Below are 22026 nucleotides of genomic sequence, written 5' to 3' on the forward strand. Positions count from 1 at the left end.
GTGCCATTCATCTTGCAAAGAACTCAAAATTTCATTCCAGGACAAAACACATACAGCTCAAGTACCATTTCATACGATCAGTGTTGGAAGATGGAGAGTTGAAGCTGGAAAAGATACACACTAGCCAGAATCCTGCAGATATGCTAACAAAAGTTGTAACCAGGGAGAAACTGAGAATATGCTCAGTTTCAGTTGGTTTTCAAGGATGACGATGAAGATGAGAAACAACCAGGTCCAAAGAGGAGTCATTTTCCAGCAAATGAAGCAGCAGTGGAGTTTCTACAATCATTCTCCAAGTGGGAGATTGTTGTGTGTGGAGCATGATTGTTCAGAGGTCTTTGTTTCAGCCGGATGTATACCCCAAGAAGTTTGTACACCCCTCCACGTGGCAAGAAAGATACAACCAAATAAAGTGGCAAGCTTGCATGACCATGCATAACATACAAAAGATTTTCTTAATAAGAATCTAGATGAAGATCTTGAAAATTAAGATCCTAGGTAAGGGTACAACCCTTGTTTAGTGTTGTGCCAAACAATTAAAATATTGAAAAATATTTGCATAATTTAAACATCGAAATTCATAAACTGAAATCCACTTTCGAAATGGTTAATTTGTTTTCTTGGTTAAATGTTGACATCTGTATAATCTATACAAGAAGAAAAAAAGGTATTTGAATTTCAGATCAAGGGATTTGAAGGATACCTAAGTGTTAATGAATGTTTCAGGTAATGCAAAACCTTTTACACATGGATATGGATCTTTAACCAAAAGACCAAACATAGATGTTTGGATGAATCCACATTCTAAAATTGCCATGCCTGATCAAGTGAATTGAAGTAGTCATCATTGCTCCTTGTCATCAATCCAAGTGAGTTTCTGTAGTACAACACTGATAGGAGGCCTTTGAGCAGCGACCTCACTAGTGCAATCCAATGCAATGCATGCTAAATTAGAAGCCTCTTCTTTTGAGTACTCCTTTCCAAGAGTTATATCAATGAATTCATTCGGCCTCCCCGATTGTACAAGAGGCCTTATTGAAGAAGAGTTTATCCTTGTTTCTCCAGTGAGAAGCTGTAGCAGTATGATTCCAAAAGCATACACCACTTTCCTCTGTAAGACGACCAACTGTGGTGTATTCTGGGGCCAAATATCCCATGCCTGCATAAGATTTCAGGATTGAATACACTATGTCAACCACTAAAATTTTATTCAGACCGCAATCTAAAAGAAGAAGATTTAAGTGTTGATCAAGAAGAATCTTCTCAGCTGAGATGTTTTGATGCACAACAAATTTGCTTATGCCTTCATGCAGATATTCAATGCCCGCGCAGATTGATACCAGATAACAAAACCAAACAGCGAGTGACTATCAACATAAATAAACGACAGGCTTAAAGTATACCATACCAATGCTCTATCTATCTCATTTACAAGTTATTTTATTGAAACATGTTCGTTTCATGGAGAATTTTGATTAGAAATGTAGGCAATACTCCAAATACTTAAATGTGGGTATGTTTTCCATGAACCTATGGAGTTGGTTGCTGCCCAATATTTTTGTGTCCTAGACATCTATAAACACTTCTTGCTTTTTGTATGTAGCCCTGGTGTGAATGTGGTATTATAAATATGTTTTCTGTCCAGTTATTATATACAGGGAGGTAATGTCATTCTCAATTTTTTTGCCTCCATAGGATACGCTTTAAGCAGTTGTAAGAAAACATTGAGATTAGCACCTTGAGAAATTTGATATCTCCGGGCATGTAACAGATCGGACAAATCTCTGCGAGTTTACATAACCTTAAATACCACCAGTTTAATGATTTCCGAAAGTACCAAAGGGCTAGGAAGTGTGTTTGAAAATGTGGAACATTGGTTGAACATGTTTATATGATGATGCACCATCATCTGCTTGCCTGCACTGCATATGTGGCAACTTCTCTTTGCGAGGGGAATTTTGTGGAACATTCCACTAGTTAGTATTCTAATTATCAAAGAAAGCTGGTTGTGGCTTATGCATATGCCCAAAGCTTATTTGCATTAGTTGGTGCACCCAGAGAAATACTGTGCGTTTTACAACTCAGGTGAGGGTGAGATAATTCATTAACTCTTTTTGTTTGTGTGTACCTCTGTGCAGCAGAGTATTGAATTTATACAACATATTGGGTGCATTGGATGTGGACAATAACATAGACCCATCTAAACCCAGGTCAGATGTGCACCTCGAGGTTGTGAAGATGGAGGATGCATCTCCTGACTTGACAACTTTCGACAAAATGTTAGAATTGAGCCCAGAGTTAGATGTTTCTATACTAGTTTCTAGTCATGGTTAGAGATTCAAGAAGTGAGCTCAGACCAAATGAGGGTGGGGTGATCCATAAATTCGGTGATCCATCAATTCTAATATATTTGTGTGTTTGCATTAAATCTAGATGGTAAAGTAGCAGTGCAAGTTCAGTTCTTATGAGAGTGAGAGTGATCCATCAATTTTGTGAGTGAGTCTACCTTCCCTACCTCACCTCTAAAAGAGAAAAGACTTGTGCCATTCCTTTTTGTGTGTGTACATGTGTATAGAAGCTAGATGAATTAAATCTATAAAATCTAGATGGTGCCTGGATGCATTATGTTTGTGCAAAATGGCCTATATATATGAAATATTGGAATGTACATACGCAACGTTGGGCTTGGCTATCTGAAGATGCATAACAGATCTAGGTTAATAACTTAATACAGGTCTTCCCTAGTAAACACTGACATCTGAAAAAAACCAAAAGCTAACCAACAAGGAAATCCCCTGTAAAGAACGGTTTGAGACTTACCTTTCACAACACCATGTGCAATCCTTACCCTGGCAGGCCAATCGAGTATCGTCCCATATTATGCATCCAAAAACAGTAATAGATTGCCGTTGGGTGCAAAATCATACACAAGAAAGAACTCACCTCTTCCTCTAGAACAACAAAAGCCTCTTAACCTCACCACTCTATCTAATATCACCATCGCCACTGTGTAGGAATCTACCCCTATGCAATATAAAAACTTCACTGCATGAAGCAAAAAAAAGGATCAAACATAGGAATGAATTATAATATGTATAATTTTACAACTCGTAATAAAGATTGTTTCCTCCAAAACATTGTATCAGACAGGCGATACCATCGAAAACTAGGGAAAGTTTTGGTCCTACATGTTATAGAGAAAATTTCAAAGTCAGAGAGACGACGTGCAAATTAAAAAGCAAAGGAAAAAAAATTCTTACAGTTAGCCATTGTGCTCTCAGCTCATCCATGGCACACAAGAGCTGACGAGCTCAACTCGCTCTTGAATTCTAGAATGGATATTTTACTCTTTACTGCACAAAGAGAATTTAATTTACAATTATAATTCAAGCTCCTGGAGATTCAAATTCAATTCAGCCTCCAACCTTTAGAACTTTACAATTTCAAATATACAACAGACACAAGACGTATGATATATTCAGTTGCACTGAAAAGCAGCGATAGCTAACCCTGACCAGGTCGTTGTACACCAGTAAGAGAAGTATAACCTGCAATGACCAAAGAGGGTATATTAGTGATGTAATTTAGCATTAAAAGGAAATAAAGCTCTTAAAAAACTAAAAATAAAAACACCTCCATGTGGGCCCTCCCATGAGCGCCACATGCTTCACCTTCTTCTCTATGGCATAGCATGCAGGGGCTAAACCATGCCACTTAACATTGTATCATGGTCATATGTCAATACATGAGGCAGAAGGATAATCCAATTTCCCACTGCACGTGCATCAGTTTCAACTTCACGGCCTTTTGCGATTTGTCTAATCCAGCTGCCAACACTCCTCGATGAGCAGATAGATATAGGCAAGATGGGCTGAGCTGAACGAACTAGGTTGTGTAGAGGGCAGAGGGAAAGGTTAAGAATCCCAGGGACCAGAACTATTCATTCGTCTCGTTTTCAGAATCCCAGGAACCAGTCATTCGTCTCGTCTCTAGTAGACATGATAGAGAGAACCAGACCTTGCTACCGAATGTTACCAAACCTTGCTTATGTATTTTGCCTAATATAGAAAGATGTGGAACGAAGACACCATATTATATACGTGCCAGGTTCTCTTATGAACGCTAGCTAGGCAACGGAGGTGGGCTTCTGCTTGGATCGATCCTCAATGAAACAAGTTGCCCCTGGGAAAAGAGAGAGACATGCATTAAGGTTCGAAGCTAGAGGGACAGGGAAACAGAAGTGAAAAAAAGGACAGAAGGGATCGGAGACAGCAACAAATACCACCCTGAATCCATTATGCTCTCTACAAAGAAGATCTCTATACACGCTCTGCTCAGATGAACAAAGGCAAAGTGAAGATAAGTAGAGCAAGGAAGCGAAAGGAGCGTACTGCCTAGTCCCAATGAATGAGGAAGAAGTTGCGCCTTGACGTCTAGCCCAGAAGTATTGATTGAGTCAGAAGGATTGAGCAGCCTTAAAGATTTGCCTGGCAGTTCAACCTCATGGCCTTCTGCGCTAGTAAGTATTTTCTTCTTTTATTCGCCTATGAAATATTGTTGCGGGCATGGCAAGGCTGGCAGCTCCATAAATCAAGCGATCCTTAACTGAATAAACCCAGGCCTATATGGATGGAAGGGGAGCCGTGGCGTTCTAAAATGTAATTCAGCATGCTCCCAAACACGTCTTCAGTATGAAAGGCGATAGAAACCTCATTTTCTACCTGGAGAGATGGAAGTTACGCTTCTGCCTCCTCTGCCTGGACAGATGGAAGTTACGCTTCTGCCTCCTCTGCAGATGGAAGTTACGCTTCTGCCTAGACAGACGGAAGTTACGACGGAGGCTGCAAATAGGGAAACTCGCAGCTCGCCAACAACAACACCGTGACTGTGTCGATTCGCCATCTCAATTCGGTGCACTGACCTTAATGTGCATCATGTTGTTGCATGATGTGTTTTGTTGCAGGCTGTGTGCCCTTCCTGTGATTCTTGTTGCACGCTGTGTGCCCTTCCTGAATGTTGAGATAACTTTTAATGCCCTCCAATAATGCTAACATTAGTTTAGGTTGCAGGGAATAACAATTTGAAAATATCAAACAAACAAAAATATAACGTATTGTTTTTGCTTCAGATTAGCTTCGGTTTTTGGCCTCTAGCTTCGGTTTTTTGGGAAGAGGCCAAATAACATGAAAAATCAACATCTCTCTCAAAACTTTGTTTATAGCTAATGAGCGGGGAATAAAACTTTGTTTATAGCTAATGAGCCGGGAATAAAAGCAGCTCAAATAATGCTATATTCTTTGCTTCCGATTACTATAGTCCATCCCTGGACGAGAGGGACTAATAAGAAATTGAAATAAATTTTGTAAAACATGTGTGAAAGGTAAACGTTTTTTTTACATGAGAAAGATGGTTGAATTCACCAGATTAAAGGAGAATATAATGTTTATTTTTTATTTTATTTTTAAAATGTAATTAGGGATAGATTCAATCAATTTGATTAAATTGTTGGAAGTATAAATTAGGAATGTCATACTTAATGTTAACATGATTTGGAATAATTGTTAAAATTTAAAACTTACATGAATATATTTATTATATTTAATATTATAATGTTATTAAAATTTCAGGAATAATCACATTTATTGTTTTGGAGTGGATGTTTTTAATCATTTATTGTGGTTCATCCTCATGACAAATATGAAAAATCAGATCTGAAATTAGGTATAAATATCAGAGATGCCCATGTGGATGTTTTTAATCATTTATTGTGTTCATCCTCAGGGTAAGGATGAAAATCAGATTTGAAATTAGGTATAAATCTCAGAGATGGCCCATGTGTACTTCTGGCACATGGGCATCTCAGATATTTATACCTAATTTCAGATCTGATTTTTCATCTTTGTCTTAAGGATGAAAAACAATAAATGGTTAAATTTTATTCAATAATAATATGGATTAGATCACAGAAATCTGAAATTAAAAAAAAATAAAACTAAAATCATTAAATGCTTATCTATATATATAACCTTACTTTCATTGTGGCTTATCCCTGCTTTCAGGCTTTCAGACTGTGGCTAGCCCTCTTGTGGTAGCATGACCTTTGGCCACAAACAGACCCAAATAAAAAATCTTTTATGTTGTTTCGCCGTTATTTCCCTACGTTGAGAATATATCGTTATAAAGGACAAGATAGGAACTGGTTCCAAACTTTTACCGTCGACTCAATAAATGGTTTATTCTGAATGTCTTTCATGTAAACATATAATGTTAAATGGTTGGTAATAATCGATTCTTTTAACGTAGCGGACATGGACATGTATGTTCCAAGTCACTCATGCAAAAATGGGGATACTGTGATAACTTGAAAGGCTCACTTATTTAAATAAGTTCTTTACGGCCACATGGAAAACCTGTGATATGAAAGAATGCACGGCCTTTTGTTGTTTATCTTCACAGATTTACTGTTATGATCAGAGTAACTTGTTTTCGAAAGATCAAACAATATTTGAACGCTCCACAACATTCTAAAAACAAAGGAGAGACAGAGATCTATATCAGGCAGATTGTCATATTATAATAACACAGAAATTACCACGAGATTCATCAGCAACTGAACAATTTGGACACAGCATAGATACTCATGTGCCCTTATTATTATAAAGTAATACTGCTGCAGTCATAAACCCGGTGCACAGGCAATGCAAGCCATGACCATCGGTACCTAGATAATAGAGTTGACTAAGCGGTTAAAGGTTGATGGGCACGCCCATCCAATGCTGCAAGCATCTGCGTTGCAGGGGTCGCCACACGATTCACTCCAAACAACCTTCTCCACGTAACTGTTATGAGGATAATCCGAAGGCACCTTCAGAATTTGGTTCTCCCTGGGCATCCAGCAATTACACGCCCCCGTGTCAAAGTTCACTACCGTGGCTTTGTATTCATACACAACTCCCTTGTCCAACGTCTGTGTTAGGGAAAAAAATATTAGTGAAAGAGAAGAAACCACACATATAGTATAAATTCAAGATATCATTCCATAAAGACTCAGAAAAATGATCCAATCCCACTAAGCCTTATCCAAACCCAAATTGTGAAATGCAGGTGTCTGCCAAAAGTTCAGTTAAAGCTTATCTAATATGATCACAACATACCACACTGTAAGCCCAAACATTCCCAGTCGTCCATGTCATATTTTCGGCCTCAGAAGGTGTCCAGTTGCTAAGCTCGGTCCCGTTGCCTAGGATTTTAATGACTTGGCCATATTGGGCGCGTTGGGTAAGCACAAATGTAACGCCCACTTTGTCACCCTGCACAAATTCATCCATAGACAAACGCATTAATATATGATATAATTCCAACATTTTCTATGTAGTACAGGAACAATACTGAAATACCCTAAATAAACTATTGTTATAAGATATTAATAGCTTACCGATGCCGAGATGGCAAGAAGGCCTGCAAACCCGACTAGAATTAGCAGTAAACGAAGACTGAAAGGAATGTGGAGGTTTGACCAAACCTCTCGTGCCAAAGCCTACTACTAAGCAATAAGGAGGATTCAGATTCAATAAATTCAGAAAATGTATACAATCTGGCTCCATTGTTTACCTCACCAGTTGCAATTTTGGCATTGCTATGTAGATCATATATGTTCACTGCATCTGGAGTGAATTCCACTCTCTTTCCGGTGCCGGAATGAGTGATCTGATAAACTGAAAGCAGGTTTACCGAAAGTTTTGGAACATGAAGCACATCTTCAAAGCTTCCGTGTAGAAGTTCCACTCTACCTTTTCCGGTGACCTCAATAGGTGAGTCATCTCCCATGAGGATGGGAGGTCCTTTGCATGCATCCAAAGAGGAATAGACTTCCTTTGCAGCAGCCATATGATGTGATGCACCAGAATCTATAATCCATGCATCAGGAGAAGAATTAATTGCAACTAAAGCATGAAAATTGTTACCTTTCCCGTGTGGCGGATCCTCAGTTTTCTTCTTGGCGCCCTGAGGGATGTGGTCCCCAAGGTTGTGCTTCTGAAGGATTTCTGCCATTTGGTCAATTTGTTTCTTAATGCAAGAGGATTCTGGATGGAATCCTCTTTGACAGTAGGTGCATCTGTTTCCTTTCTTCCCTTTCTCATTTCTCGAGCCAGAGGAGTCATTGAAGGGCTTGGTGTACCCTTCCTTCTTTGGATGGGAATGTTCTTTTCCTTTGTCTTTTTGCTGCTGATTTTTCTGATTTGAATCAGATCTGTGATTTTTATTGCGGCTGCCATCATGCACAGCAAGTGCATGTGCTTTTGGAGGTTTGATTTTCCCCATGCCAATGAGTTTATCCTGCTAAAAAATAAGGGACTCCATAAATTCTTTGAGAGAAGGCATAGTGTAGGATTTACCTGTTGCGAGCCTTACTGAATGAAATGTAGACACAAAGACGAAGTATTCCGGTCCGAGCTTTGACATAATAGAGAGAACTTGGCGACTCTCCTCCTTGGATTTGTCAATTCCACAACCATTGAGTTGCAACAATAGATCATTATATTTGGTGAAGAAATCTTGAATTCTGTCATAGTTCTGTGGATCCAATGATAGCAGCTCCACTTCGAGCAGATGTCCTTTCATCTCATCCTATTTCCCGTAGAGCTCTTCAACCTTTTTCCAAATCTCATTGGGAGTATTGCAGGCAGATAGATGAAACTGCAACTGTGGAGAGATGCACATGCATATGGATCCGTGGGCCTCATCCATACAGTTGAGGTACTTGGATTTCTCTATCGCTGAAGTGGGTTCCACTTCTGTAGCCATGGTAATCCTGTACAACCCTTTATGACGAAGGTATCGAGCCATTTGGTCCTTCCATTCATGATAGTTGTACGGTGTTAGGATCGATGCTTTGGGAAACTCCATTTTTCTGTCAATCTTCGATCTCCAAGCTGTAATACTTGTAAAATAAAGTACTGGTGTGCCTTTTATCTAGCAACCTGTGGGCTTTGATACCATGTGGAGGTTTGCCGTTACACCAAAACCCGCAGGTATTGGTAAACATTACAAGCCAGTAACTAGGATCCCCAGGGTGGAAATTACGGATTCTATAGAGGTGCGGTGATTCTTCCAACAAGGAAGGGTTGCCATCCCTGACACTCAAACAGCTTAGTGACCTCTAACTTGTAAGTAAAGCAAATCATACACTGAGCTCCTGTGAATTGAAATGGCGAAGGGTGAAACATTATATAGAGGGCGAGACTCTATAATTGAGCCGACGATAAAGACATTCAGTCCTGCCATGTTGCTCTCAACCAACCTATCTTATCCACAACTCCAAATTCATGTGGTGCATTCGGGTGGAGGAAATTGAAAAAGATGACCAAATTAAATAAAATTACAGATGACTTTTCACTAATATGCCTTTTGAATAATATGCTTCCACCATGAAAACGCAAGATAACACGCCTTTGTTATGTAATATCCACGTTCATAGCTTTGTCACAATGATGATATTCGAAGCATATTCTTTCTATCCCATGGATCTTATATTTCAATCAGTGTTATATCCATAAACATAGCATGGATTGCATAGAACTTTAATTTACATAGATCTTCATGGATGGTTGTAGTTACATTGCATCTTATTGCTTGGACTTTTGTTGGATATTTTGCACTTTGTCTCTTATAATGTACTGATGCATGCAGAAGCCGTGGTTGTATCCTTCCAGCACAAACGATAGTCCCTCATATACATTTTTTTTTGGTTGATAAACGTGGAAAATTAAAACCATAGACATGATGCATATACACATACATAAAATTTAAATTTAACAATTTTTTGTAAATAAATATTAGTGAGGCTACACCATAGTTATGAGTGTAATAATAATACTATAATAGGATTTAGAATTGATAAGTAACTTAACATCTAAGACTTCCTTAAAAAGGGATCCGACTCCCGTAACAAGGCACCCCATGGTCTATCCTAGACTCATGGACAAATTTAAGGCTGGTTAAAAAAGCAAATTTTAACTGGTTTATTATACAATGAATATAATATTAGTAATAAATGATGGAGTTTTCCCATATATTAATAAGCAGAGATAATTTATAATATATATATATATATATATATTTCCAAAAAAACTATAATTTTATTAAAAATAAACAAAAATGACATTTTATAAATACACTATTATGTGTATTCGGTTAAGTTGGTCCATCTTATTCTTCAAGATTTCTAGTTTTATTTTGGGAAAAATTACATAGGTTTCCCATATCATCCATGCAATTGTTGTCATAAATATCCATGCTTAAACAAATAATACAAATCTATTCTTAAAGTTCTAAAAGCAATCTTTTGGCCATCTTAGAAATATATACACACAAAAAAGAATTTGAGAACCCCATAATACGATCATTTAACCCCTATAGGAAGGAGTATATGGGATGGAGATCTACTATAATTTATGGTCTCTAATAACCTATTGCGAACCTCCATAACCCGCCAAAAGTTCTTTTCTAGAGAGAGCACCATATTGAATAGACCATATGCACATAGATTTAATTCCTTGTAGATATGTAGATATGTGCACTGTGAGAGAAAACCCTTTAAATGTAGTGAATTTGACAAAATTGGTTGTAAGAGAAAATTCCTGCATGTTTGTGTACCATTTAACCAATTTACCACAATCTTTGAGTCAACATAAATTTGCAAATGAGATATTCCCTAGTCAATGGAAAGGGAAAGAAGATGCCAACAAGCAAGATTTTCGGCTTAATTATTTGTATTTGACCCCAAACCAATGGAAATATGAAAGGAATGATTAGAGGATAGATGGAGAGAGAAACCAATGACAATTTTCTGACCCAATTCAACGGGGGCACTGTCAAAGAACTCCTAGGGATATGATTTGTCTAGATAGACATCAACAAACACTCACGGTTTACGTGATTCATTTTCTTGTGGAAAATGTTTGAGGATCACCATGTCTTTGGCAGCAATGTGACGGGGAAAGGAAATGTTGTCCTAAAAAATCACCCGATTACAAGAGATCCATACACCCCAGAAAATGATTAAAGGAAGAAACTTAAATTTACGAGAAGATGGGAGGGAAAGCCATTACTGCCAAGGAGAATCCATTGATAGACCACACCAAACACCCACTTTACGTTCAGTTGATCTACAAAGATCCCATGTGGATTGGAAAAAATTGCATTCCATGAAAAGATGATTGATAGTTTGTCCATCATTTTGGAACCTTTTGTAATGTGTCCCATGTAGGAACCTTTCCGTTTAGAATTTACCACATTAAAATCTTTTCCTTGGGAGGGCATTTAGCTTTCCACAACAATTGCCACCACCACTTTGAATCTTGTAACTAATGAGTGAAAGATATATATATATATATATATATTGGTGAATATATTCCACACTTAGAACAAGACCAAATCAATTCATCATCTCTAACTGTTAATTTGATATGACCCTCATGAATTGTATTGATATAGGATTTCCAAAGCTGAACATATTAAATTCGAATACCAAGTTCATATGTTGATTTCCACCCTTGATACCATTTAGATGTAGAAGTATGATCCACGATTTGAGTGAGATTTGTGATCTCTCGGCCTTATAAGGATTCAAATAATGACATGGGAAGAAGATGTTCCTACCAAGAACCAGGCCAAGGGTCCATTCCCAAATGTACTCTAATGCCTGATCCAACACACCATATAAAAACACTATGAATGGTTTCAAAGGTCTTTAGTACTTCCCTCCAGATGATGGAGATATTTTGATGAAGCTTGTCTACACACCTAATCGAGTCCCCCACTAAAAGAAGGTAGATGTATTTGCAATGACAACCATTGTCCAAAAACCTTGATATGTGAGGAGGCACCAACCACCTTTTTCCTTAAGGTCACGAGAGAAATGAAATATTTTCTTCAACAACCAAACCCCCATATATTTTGGTTTTCCAATTTTATCCCATCCAACCCAAGGAAGCGTAGAATTAGTCACATTCAACCTCCATTGTTGATCTGCTCCGTCCAATCGAACGACTATCGCGTCACCTGAGCACCTTTTATGCCCCCAAATCTCCGTCGTTGATCACTCGTGCTCGGTCCAACGGCTATCACACAATCTCACATAGATACTTTCACGATCTTTATCAGACCGAAGGCACGCGAGAAAAGTGGTTTTCTCTTTCCTCCATTTTCTATGTGTTAACCCTTCAGTTTAATCACGTAGAATTTAGATATACCATTTACAGCCTTGAGGGCACGCGAGAAACTACTTACCCCTTGCGAAGACCGCTCTTCTATTCTGCATGTGGTCTTAATCTCTGTTGTTCATCTTCATGACTTTAATATGCGTGACTTAATCCTATCCATCTATCTCCCTTGTTCTTGTTCATTGATCTGACTAATCCAACGACTACACTTCACTGCTACATTCTTTTGTTTCTCACTGTGTAACAGATCATTCGGCTTTCACCCTGTGTATTTACTCCTGCCTTATGGTTTTCACTTCTTCTAATCTTGATCTCCGCTTGCGCCTTTATGCTTCCTTCATAAATCCTTAGGGTTTTAAGAAACCTTACAGTTATTCCTTCATTATGACATCAAAGGCTTCCTCTAACACTGTTTGTGTGTAAAACCGTAACACTCCTCTCTGCACCTCTTCTCTGGTTCTGCACACCTGCAACCTATGTTACATGGAATTACTCTAGTTCACACACAGATTATAATCCAATTACTCAACACACATCACACAGACTTAGAATCGAGTTATATGTATTAATAAACAAACATTTACACAAGGAATTTCTTCCTTGGCATGATCTTCAATATCAATGGCCTTTCTTCTCCTGCCTGTAGGCTTACAATCTGATTGACTGACTTCTGACTCACTAACTACTCTACCTACTAACTCTCTATGCCTTTTAGGCTTACATTTATACAAAAGGTTCTGTTGAACTAATTATGGTTCAAATCCTTAATTTGCTTAACTAAATCTTGAATATCTTCTAAGTCCACTTTTAACTCCAGTTAATCCCTAAGAATCCTCTCTAGTTCCTTGAATCATGACACCACTTTCTAGTCTAAGACTTACAATTGATTTCTAACTCTCTCAATCCCCAATAATCACTCATGTTCTCCTACATTTGAGAGCATTTACAAATATCCTTACAATATCTAATTAATTTCTATTCTAATCACTCAAAACATTAATGATTACATACATAGGAATCCAACTTCCTTGAAAACACAAGACCCCCTAAGTTAACTAGAATGTAATGCAATTGCTGAGATGTATGCTCCTGCATCAAACTCCCAAGGTTAAAATAATCATGATCTCTTGATCATGTGCTTCCATATGTTGATAGAAAACCTCCAGGGTCCCAAATTTTAATTTGTAACTTTCCAAATGCTTTGCACCTTTGTTGTTGCTGCTATATGTCTGTTATCTTCTCATTCATCTTCCTCACCTTGTCAATCAGTTTCAAATTATGATTGATCACCCTCCTATTGCTATCAATCTCCTCCATTTGCACCACTTCATCATTAATTTCCATAATTCTTCAGTCTTTATCCCCAACACATCGTTGGGCTGGTACATACTCTGCCTTTTGTTGTCGTACTCTGTCCACTCATCTTCAAACTGTTGTTTACTATCTTCTCTTTGAAGTTGTTGGATTCTTACTGCTGCCCTTTCATCCTTACCCTCTTGTGACTTTCTAATCAACCTCTGTTCATTACCTGTAAATTTACTTACAAAAAGTAAATAGTCCTCCAATTTCCTTTGTACTTGATTCCTCTCAAATACATCACTATGTTGTTCATCGAGTCTAGCATGTTTTCCTTCCTCTTCTTTGACAACCCTCAGTAATTGTCCTTCACTTCCTTGACTAATTCTGACAGTTAGTTTAACTTCTTCAAGCATGGTATCTTCATGCTTTTCCTTTACATCAAATCCTATAATCATAAAACAATTATCGGAAAAAATATAAGGCCTCATTACCTTTTCCTTCTCTAGAAACATCTCAGTATGTTGCTCTGAGTTTTCCTCCTCTGTCAGCACATGAGTATGCCGATTTAACCTTCTAAAGAATTCTATAAAGGATTCTCTAGACTGTCAGCAAGTCTCTCTTCCACACCATCTGCTTCAATGATGTCTTCCTGCTCTTGTTCACTGTAGTGAACTTCTTCATTCTCATTCAGCTCTGATTTTACAACTTGAACACTTACTCTTTGGTTTTCTAGCCTCTTATCCAAAAGACTTAACTCATGCCATAAATTTTCCATCTCACTTGGGATTTCTCCTAAAATCTCTGTACAATACTCACTATCTTCTTCTTTGTCATTACCAATAACAAATTCCTTATCATAAGATATATCTGTCTCATCTCTACTGAAGATATTTCTTCCACTGAGCAAGGAATTTATGAGCTCCTTTTGCTCTAATAAATCAACTTGATATTCATTTGAAAGATGATCATCATCATACTTTGCTTGGCAACCTTTCGCTTCACTCAAGACAGTTCCATAGGATGGTTTGTCTTCTGCAATACCTGCATTCACACACAACTTGTCAGTTGTAAAACCATAAGATCTTGTGATCTCACTTGATGATTCAATCACCAAGTCCTCTTGCTATTCCAAGTCCTCTACATGACTTATAAATTCTTCAATGGTCTTCTCTTAAATCTCCTAAAATCCTCCATTTAGTTGCTTGATATCCTTCCCTACTTCTTCGTGCTTTTGGCCATCATCATGAGTCAAACTTCCTCTGCTTTCAGTCCTTGCAATATGCTGAAAAGCAAAAATTTTCCCCAACTGTGTACAAGCATTTACATGAGAAATATCTATCTCATCTTCTTTCAGAACAGAATTTAGATTGTGCTTGTCTTCTTCCTTCTTTATGACAATATCAGCAAGTTGTCCTTCTTCACATGTTTCACCTGCAAACATACACAAATTATCAGATTTAAAATCATGTGACCTTTTGGTCTCACTTGAAGTTTCAGTCTTCAAGTCTCTTGTTGCCTTGAATTAATAATATCTTCCATAGATCCCCACTCTTCATCTTCACCCAGAACTTCACCCTGTTTTGCTTCATAAATGGACACTTCCATTTCCAGCTCAGCTTCTCTGAGTTCTTCCACCAAGCACTTCACTTGCTTCTGTTGTAGCCTTCTCTGTAACTTAGACCACTTCATTGCCTTTTTCCTCAAGACCCAACCTTGTTTTTGGTCTTCCTCTAGTATCATCCTTAATACATTGAGTTGTTCTTTTAACTCTGCAATCTCCTTGTCACACTCCACTTGACTCATTCTCTTACCATTTTCCTTGGCATACTCCTTCTTCATTTTTCTTCTGCTGTGGTATTCCTCAAAACCTCTACTATGACTATCAGTAGTCATTTCCTTCTCTATCTTCATGAGTTCCTCACTCACTTACTATGAGCTACATTAAAGCCTGTACAACAACAAGTCCTCCCTACTACCACTTACCTCACCAAGCTTTCCTCTGTACTTGGTCTTTTGGCAAGCATTTGGTTCTCTATTCCCTGGAACCTCTTTGAGCACTTCTCTCTGCTCCTTCTAGGATTCAACTCATCTGCACCTGTTAAGAACACAATTGTCCTCTTGTATTTCAATCATAACGAAATACTAGGTTCTGACCACCTCTTCTTTCACTTAGAAATGTTTACCAGTTTTCTTCATTCCTTAGCGATTCTAGCCACTTCCTTTGTGGAATTTCCTTTATGATCCTTCTGTGAGCTGCAACAAAACCTCTACAGTAACAAGTCTCCTTCTTGCTACACATGCCTCACTAGGCTTCTCTCCTCTAAGCTCAATCTTTTGACATCTCTCTGGTTCTTTCCTCTGGAACCAATTGAACACTCCTTGCTCTAGGTTGTTGCAATCTTCTCACGTTCAAGACCTCTGCATGATCTAGTTCTACCATTCACATGCACTTTGAATGGATTGTTCTCCATTTCTTTGCATCTGCAAATTCTACTACACTTTATCTATGTGTGCCTACTATTTGTCAGATTAAAATCTGATCTCCTCTTGCCTGCATACACACCTTCAAAGCATAACTCTATTCTAAGGTTTCACACAGAATTTCCTTAACCTGGCTTTGATACCAAATGATGCCAGCCTAAGCTGCAAATACCATAATGATGCAGCCTAAGTCGGATATACCCACATTATGCAAATTAAATTGCATGTAAAATGACGTATCAGTCATGTCCCAAGATAAACACCCATATCAATGGTGAAAACCCTCTTGACCAAGGTTTAATGTTCCTTCAATCAACTCTATGCAAAAATGCAACATTTGATGAAAGCCCACTTTATCAAAGTTTAATTCCTTAAGCGAACATATATTCGGTTCTCTTTTAAACCTTTAATTCAACCTTTCGTAATATTTGGTTAATTCTTAATCACCCGCGCATATTAACCATACCATTTTAACTCTGGTCTCAGTTTAACCCAACATTGACCATAATACCTTTATTCCACTTATTTCTATTATAATTCTCATATAATAGAAATATCACATAAACACAATTAAACCTTACCTTTTCGCCATTCCACGGACCTTTGCACATATCTCGATGCTTGCTTTATCGCATTCAACCTCCACTGTTGATCTTTTCCATCCAATCCAACAGCTATCGTGTCACTCGATCACCTTTTGTGCGCCCAAATCTCCATCGCTGATCACTCATGCTCGATCCAATGGCTATCACGCAATCTCACGTAGATACTTGCACGATCGTTATCATATCGAAGGCATGCGAGAAAAGTGGTTTTCTCTTTCCTCTGTTTGCTACATGTAAACCCTTTAAGCTAATCATGTAGAATTTAGAAATACCATTTATCGCCTTGAGGGTGTGCGGGAAACTGCTTACCCCTTGCAAAGATTGCTCTTCTATTCTGCACGTGGTCTTAATCTCCACCATTCATCTTCATGACTTTAATTTGCGTGACTTAATCCTAGACGTCTATCTCCCTCATTCTTGTTCGTTGATCTGACTAATCCAATGACTACGGTTCGCTGCTACATTCTTTTGTTTCTCATTGTGTAACAACTCATTCAACTTTCTCCCTGTGTATTTACTCTCGCCTTATGGTTTCACTTCTTCTAATCTCGATCTCCGCTCGCGCCTTTATGCTTCCTTCATAAATCCTTAGGGTTTTAAGAAACCTTACAATTATTCCTTCATTGTGACATTAAAGGCTTCCTCCAATATTGTCTATGTGTAAAACCGTAACACTCCTCTCTGCACCTCTTCTCTGGTTTTGTACACTTGCAACCTATGTTACACAGAATTACTCTAGTTCACACACATATTATAATCCAATTACTCAATATACATCACACAAACTCAAAATCGAGTTATCTGTATTAATAAACAAACATTTAAATAGGAATTTCATCCTTGGCCCACTCTTCAATATCAATGGCCTTTCTTCTTCTACCCGTAGGCTTACAATCTAACTGATTGACTTCTGACTCACTAACTACTCTACCTACTAACTCTCTATGCCTTTTAGGCTTACATTTATACAAAAGGTTTTGTTGTACTAATTCTGGTTCAGATCCTTAATCTGCTGAACTAAATCCTGAATATCTTCTATGTCCACTTTTCACTCTAGTTAATCCCTACGAATCCTCTCTAGTTCCTCAAATCATGACACCACTTTCTAGTCTAAGACTTACAATTGATTTCTAACTCTCTCAATCCCCACTAATCACTCATGTTCTCTTACATTCGAGAGACTTTACTAATATCCTTACAATATCTAAATAATTCCTATTCTAATCACTCAAAACATTAAAGATTACGTACATAGGAATCCAACTTCCTTGAAAACACAAGACCCCCTAAGTTAACTAGAATGTAATGAAATTGTTGAGCTATATGCTCCTGCATCAAACAGCCTCGAGGACATATTTGATGAGAAAAAGGCGACCTGCCATGGACAACCATTTGTGGCACCAAATGTTGATGTGCTTTTCCACCTTGGAGATTAACCAACACCAATCCTCCATTTTATATGAGTTGGGTTTCAAGAGGAAACCCCAGTATTTTAGACCATCATTTAATTTGGATAATTCCACTAGAATTTAGATGAATTCCATTGGAATTAAATTAATGATGCGATGGACATTTTCTGCTCCAAAATTTGAGATGAGAAGTGAGCATTTGTGATAATTAATTATCATAAAAGCATTCCCAAATAGAAAGAGTGTGGTTACTCTGTTGAAAAATATTTTAAAAGTTATAATAAAAAATAAATATTGAAAACGCTTAGAACTTATGGTATGGTTGACTATGTATGATCAAGGTTGACCATCATTGACCATGGTTAACTATGACTAACTAAAGTTGGTTATGATTGACCATGGTGACGAGAGTCAACTATGGTTGATGATGGTTGACCATGCTCACCAAAGTTGATTATGGGCTGCCATAGGTTACTATGGTCAACCATAATAAAGCGTGGTAGCCATAATTGTCTATGATTTATCACATTGGCTATGGTTAACAATGGTTGACTATGGTGACTATGGTTGATCGAAGATGATCATGCTTGCTCACAGTTGAGTAAGCTTGATAATGGTTGAGTATATGGTGAATATGATTACTTAAAGATGACCATGCTTGCTCATGGTTGGTTGAGGATGGCCGTGGTTGACTATGATTGTCATGTTTAACAGTTGTTGTCTAAGATTGAGATTGATAACTATGATTGACTATGCTCAACCTTAGTCAACCATGCTCAGCTTTGGTTAACCTGCACTTTAAACAAGATGCAACCTCTACTTAGTATATAGGCTTTGTTTGTGGATGTGGATGAAAAATAAATATACAATGTTAAACGAATATAATAATTATACAATGTTGAACCAATAGAATGGATATACTTGTAAATTAGAATCCCATATCATTCATAATGCTAATGCCAACGCCGATAGAGGCGAAGTTGGCATCTCTCAGTGTTTCATTTCCGGTGAGCCCAACATTCCCAGCTTCTTTGAAATGAGTAATAATAATGGCCCATTCTATTTGTTCAACCTTGTATAATTATTCTATTTGTTTCAAGTTTCAAATTGTATAAGATTGACATTTACTTGAAATGAGTATATTTCATTTAGATCTTATAATAATAATAATGGCCCATTCTATTGGTTCAACATTGCATAATTATTCTATTCGTTTCAAGTTGTATAAGTTCTTTCTGGCCACATGTAGAACCTGTGATATGAATGTATGTATGACTTTTTTTGTTTGTCATCAAAGACTCATTGTTATAATCAAAGTGATTTGTTTTCTAAAGATCAAACAATATTTGATATTGTTTGTTACAAAATAGATGATTATTGTTATTATCAAAGTGATTTTTTTTTCGAAAAATCAAACAATATTTGCTACTGTTTGTTACTGATGAAATTCATCCCCGTTTTTATCAACAAAATTGTTATTGTTAAAATGTTAAAAGATTTTACTTTGAAACAATTTGTTTCTTTATTGCCTAGATTTAAGTTTGTGGAGACATATTGTAACTGGCTTGTTAATGATATCGATAAATAATTGTATTTGGTATAATAATGGCAGCTGATCTGTAAGTTAAGGATTCTTCAAAGATTATCATTACTGTTAAAAAATGTTAACAAAATTCTCATTATTGCATCCCAAAAAACAAACTGGAAGTGACAATATCTAGATTCTAAAATATATGAGATTATTGCAAGATCTAAAAATATTTTAAAATTTGAAAATAGAAATATAAATTCTAAAATATTCCCAAAATCTATAATAACTATGTAATTTAATTTATTTTAATATATTTTTTCTCCCCTTCATTTGTTTTATATTTTTATTTACGGAAACTTATTGATGCTAACATTGGAACCTATGATTTCTTATCTTCATTTACTGAGAATTATTGATACTAACATTGCAACCTATAAACCCTGGCGTATTACATTGAACGCTCCACACCCTTCTAAAAACAAAGGAGAGACAGAGATCGATATCAAGCACATTGTCATATTATAATAACACAGAAATTACAATGAGATTCGTCAGTAACTCAACAATTCAGACACAACATAGATACCCATGTGCCCTTATTATTATAAAGTAACACCGCTGCAGTCATAAACCCGGTAGCTAGATACTAGAGTTGATTGAGCGGTTAAAGGTTGATGGGCATGCCCATCCAATGCTGCAAGCATCTGCGTTGCAGGGTCGCCACACGATTCACTCCAAACAACCTTCTCCACGTAACTGTTCCGAGGGCACCTTCAGAATTTGGTTCTGCCGGGGCATCCAGCAATTACACGCCCCCGTGTCAAAGTTCACTACCGTGGCTTTGTATTCATACACAACTCCCTTGTCCAACATCTGTGTTAGGGAAAAAAATATTAGTGAAAGAGAAGAAACCACACATATAGTATAAATTCAATATATCTTTACATAAAGATTCTGAAAAATGATCCAATCCCACTAAACCTTATCCAAACCCAAAGGTTCAGTTAAAGCTTATCTAAGCTCGGTCCATGTCATATTTTCGACCTGAGATGGTGTCCAGTTTCTAAGCTCAGCCCTGTTGCCTACGATTTTAATGACTTGGCCATATTGTGCGCGTTAGGTAAGCACAAATGTAACGCCCAGTTTGTCACCCTGCACTGATTCATCCATTGACAAACGCATTAATACATGATCTAATTCCAACTTTTTCTATGTGAGAATGACATGGCTTGTTATACAAATACCCTAAAACATTTAAATAAACTATTGTTATAAGCTATTAATATCTTACCGAGGCCAAGATGGCAAGAAGGCCTGAAAACCCGACTATGTTGGGGATTTCTGGTAATTTCAAACACAAATTAAATGAATACAGAGTCAATGCTCTGTTTTCCTCCTCAGTATCTTTTGCACAGGGAAGCTAACATGTTTTCTGAGAACAGAGATTTTTCACATCCATAAATCTTTTATATTCATTAATAAAATCCCTGATACATATTTCTTCCTCTTTCTCATAGGGATTCACCAAAAACAAAATACTCTGTCTCTCTTTTACAAATGATTTTTACACTGTTGTATAAAATCATCATTCACATTTTACTGATGTATGTAGAATAATAAATTCTTACATAAGTTTACTTCTGTAAAAACAATTTCATCATACGCTCATACGTATTACAAAACCCTCCAGCAAAACAAAAATTACATACCCACTTCTTGTTTCGCACTGCTGTGCATTTTCAATTTGCTTTCCCTCAAAAATTCACACTGCTCTGTGTAAATTTCATATGCCGTGAACAACAAAAATGACTTACATTAGTTTTGTGCTGCTGCACATTACATTTTCTTTTCAAAATTTCTCTTGTTCTTCATTCGCTGCCGCTAACACTTTTCTTCATCCCGTGTGCTATATTATACAAAGTCAACACGCAGAACAAAACTATATTGCATACTATTTTTATGTGTTAATACATGCCGTATGTAAAATTTAATGTTTTTACCTAAGACCATGACAATTCATTAAATACATTAAATAAAAATGGCGGTAAAAACAAAAACTAATGTTCTAGCAGGTTGAATAAGATCTATGTCCGTTGACCTGATCGGACGCATTTCGCACACCAAACTCACACAAGCCAAACGATGTTTAATGGCCGGGGGATTGGTGGTTTTCAAATCGTACTGAGGACGCGTGTCACTTGGTCGGGGTGTTCGGAGCCCTTCTTACGGATACCGCTTTTGCCAATAGGTGGTGCGGGGAAGTCTGGGTGGTTTTGCCAAAACAACGCTGCAATAAATGTGCGGTTGAAATTAATATTTCAACACTCCCCTTTAATTTCAACTGCTGGGTTATCAGTCATACCCAGACATTTCCTCAAAAATTCAAAGCTTTTCTGGTCCAATGGCTTTGTCAAAATGTCTGCAACCTGTTCCTGAGTCCTGCAATGTTGTAGAACAATTTCTTCATTGCTCACCAA

At 37.3% G+C, this 22026-nt stretch overlaps 1 protein-coding gene across 1 annotated transcript in view; it reads right to left on the reverse strand.

The window, feature by feature from the left end:
* Positions 1–6599: 6599 nt before the first annotated feature.
* The window catches only part of LOC149209404 (glucoamylase-like), a 71111-nt gene continuing 55684 nt past the window's right edge, over positions 6600–22026 (reverse strand). Inside the window, exons 2-3 of the mRNA XM_089398614.1 lie at positions 7155–7310; positions 6600–6967 (exon numbers count right to left, since the gene is read on the reverse strand). Coding sequence (XP_089254740.1) covers positions 6722–6967; positions 7155–7310 — 402 coding nt within the window. The 3' untranslated portion in view covers positions 6600–6721. The remainder of the gene's footprint in view (positions 6968–7154; positions 7311–22026) is intronic.

Source organism: Pinus tabuliformis, chromosome 1_2 (genome assembly GCF_031772625.1).
Source record: "Pinus tabuliformis cultivar Carrire ecotype Pingquan chromosome 1_2, CPIR1, whole genome shotgun sequence".
Taxonomy (NCBI): Eukaryota; Viridiplantae; Streptophyta; class Pinopsida; order Pinales; family Pinaceae; genus Pinus; species Pinus tabuliformis.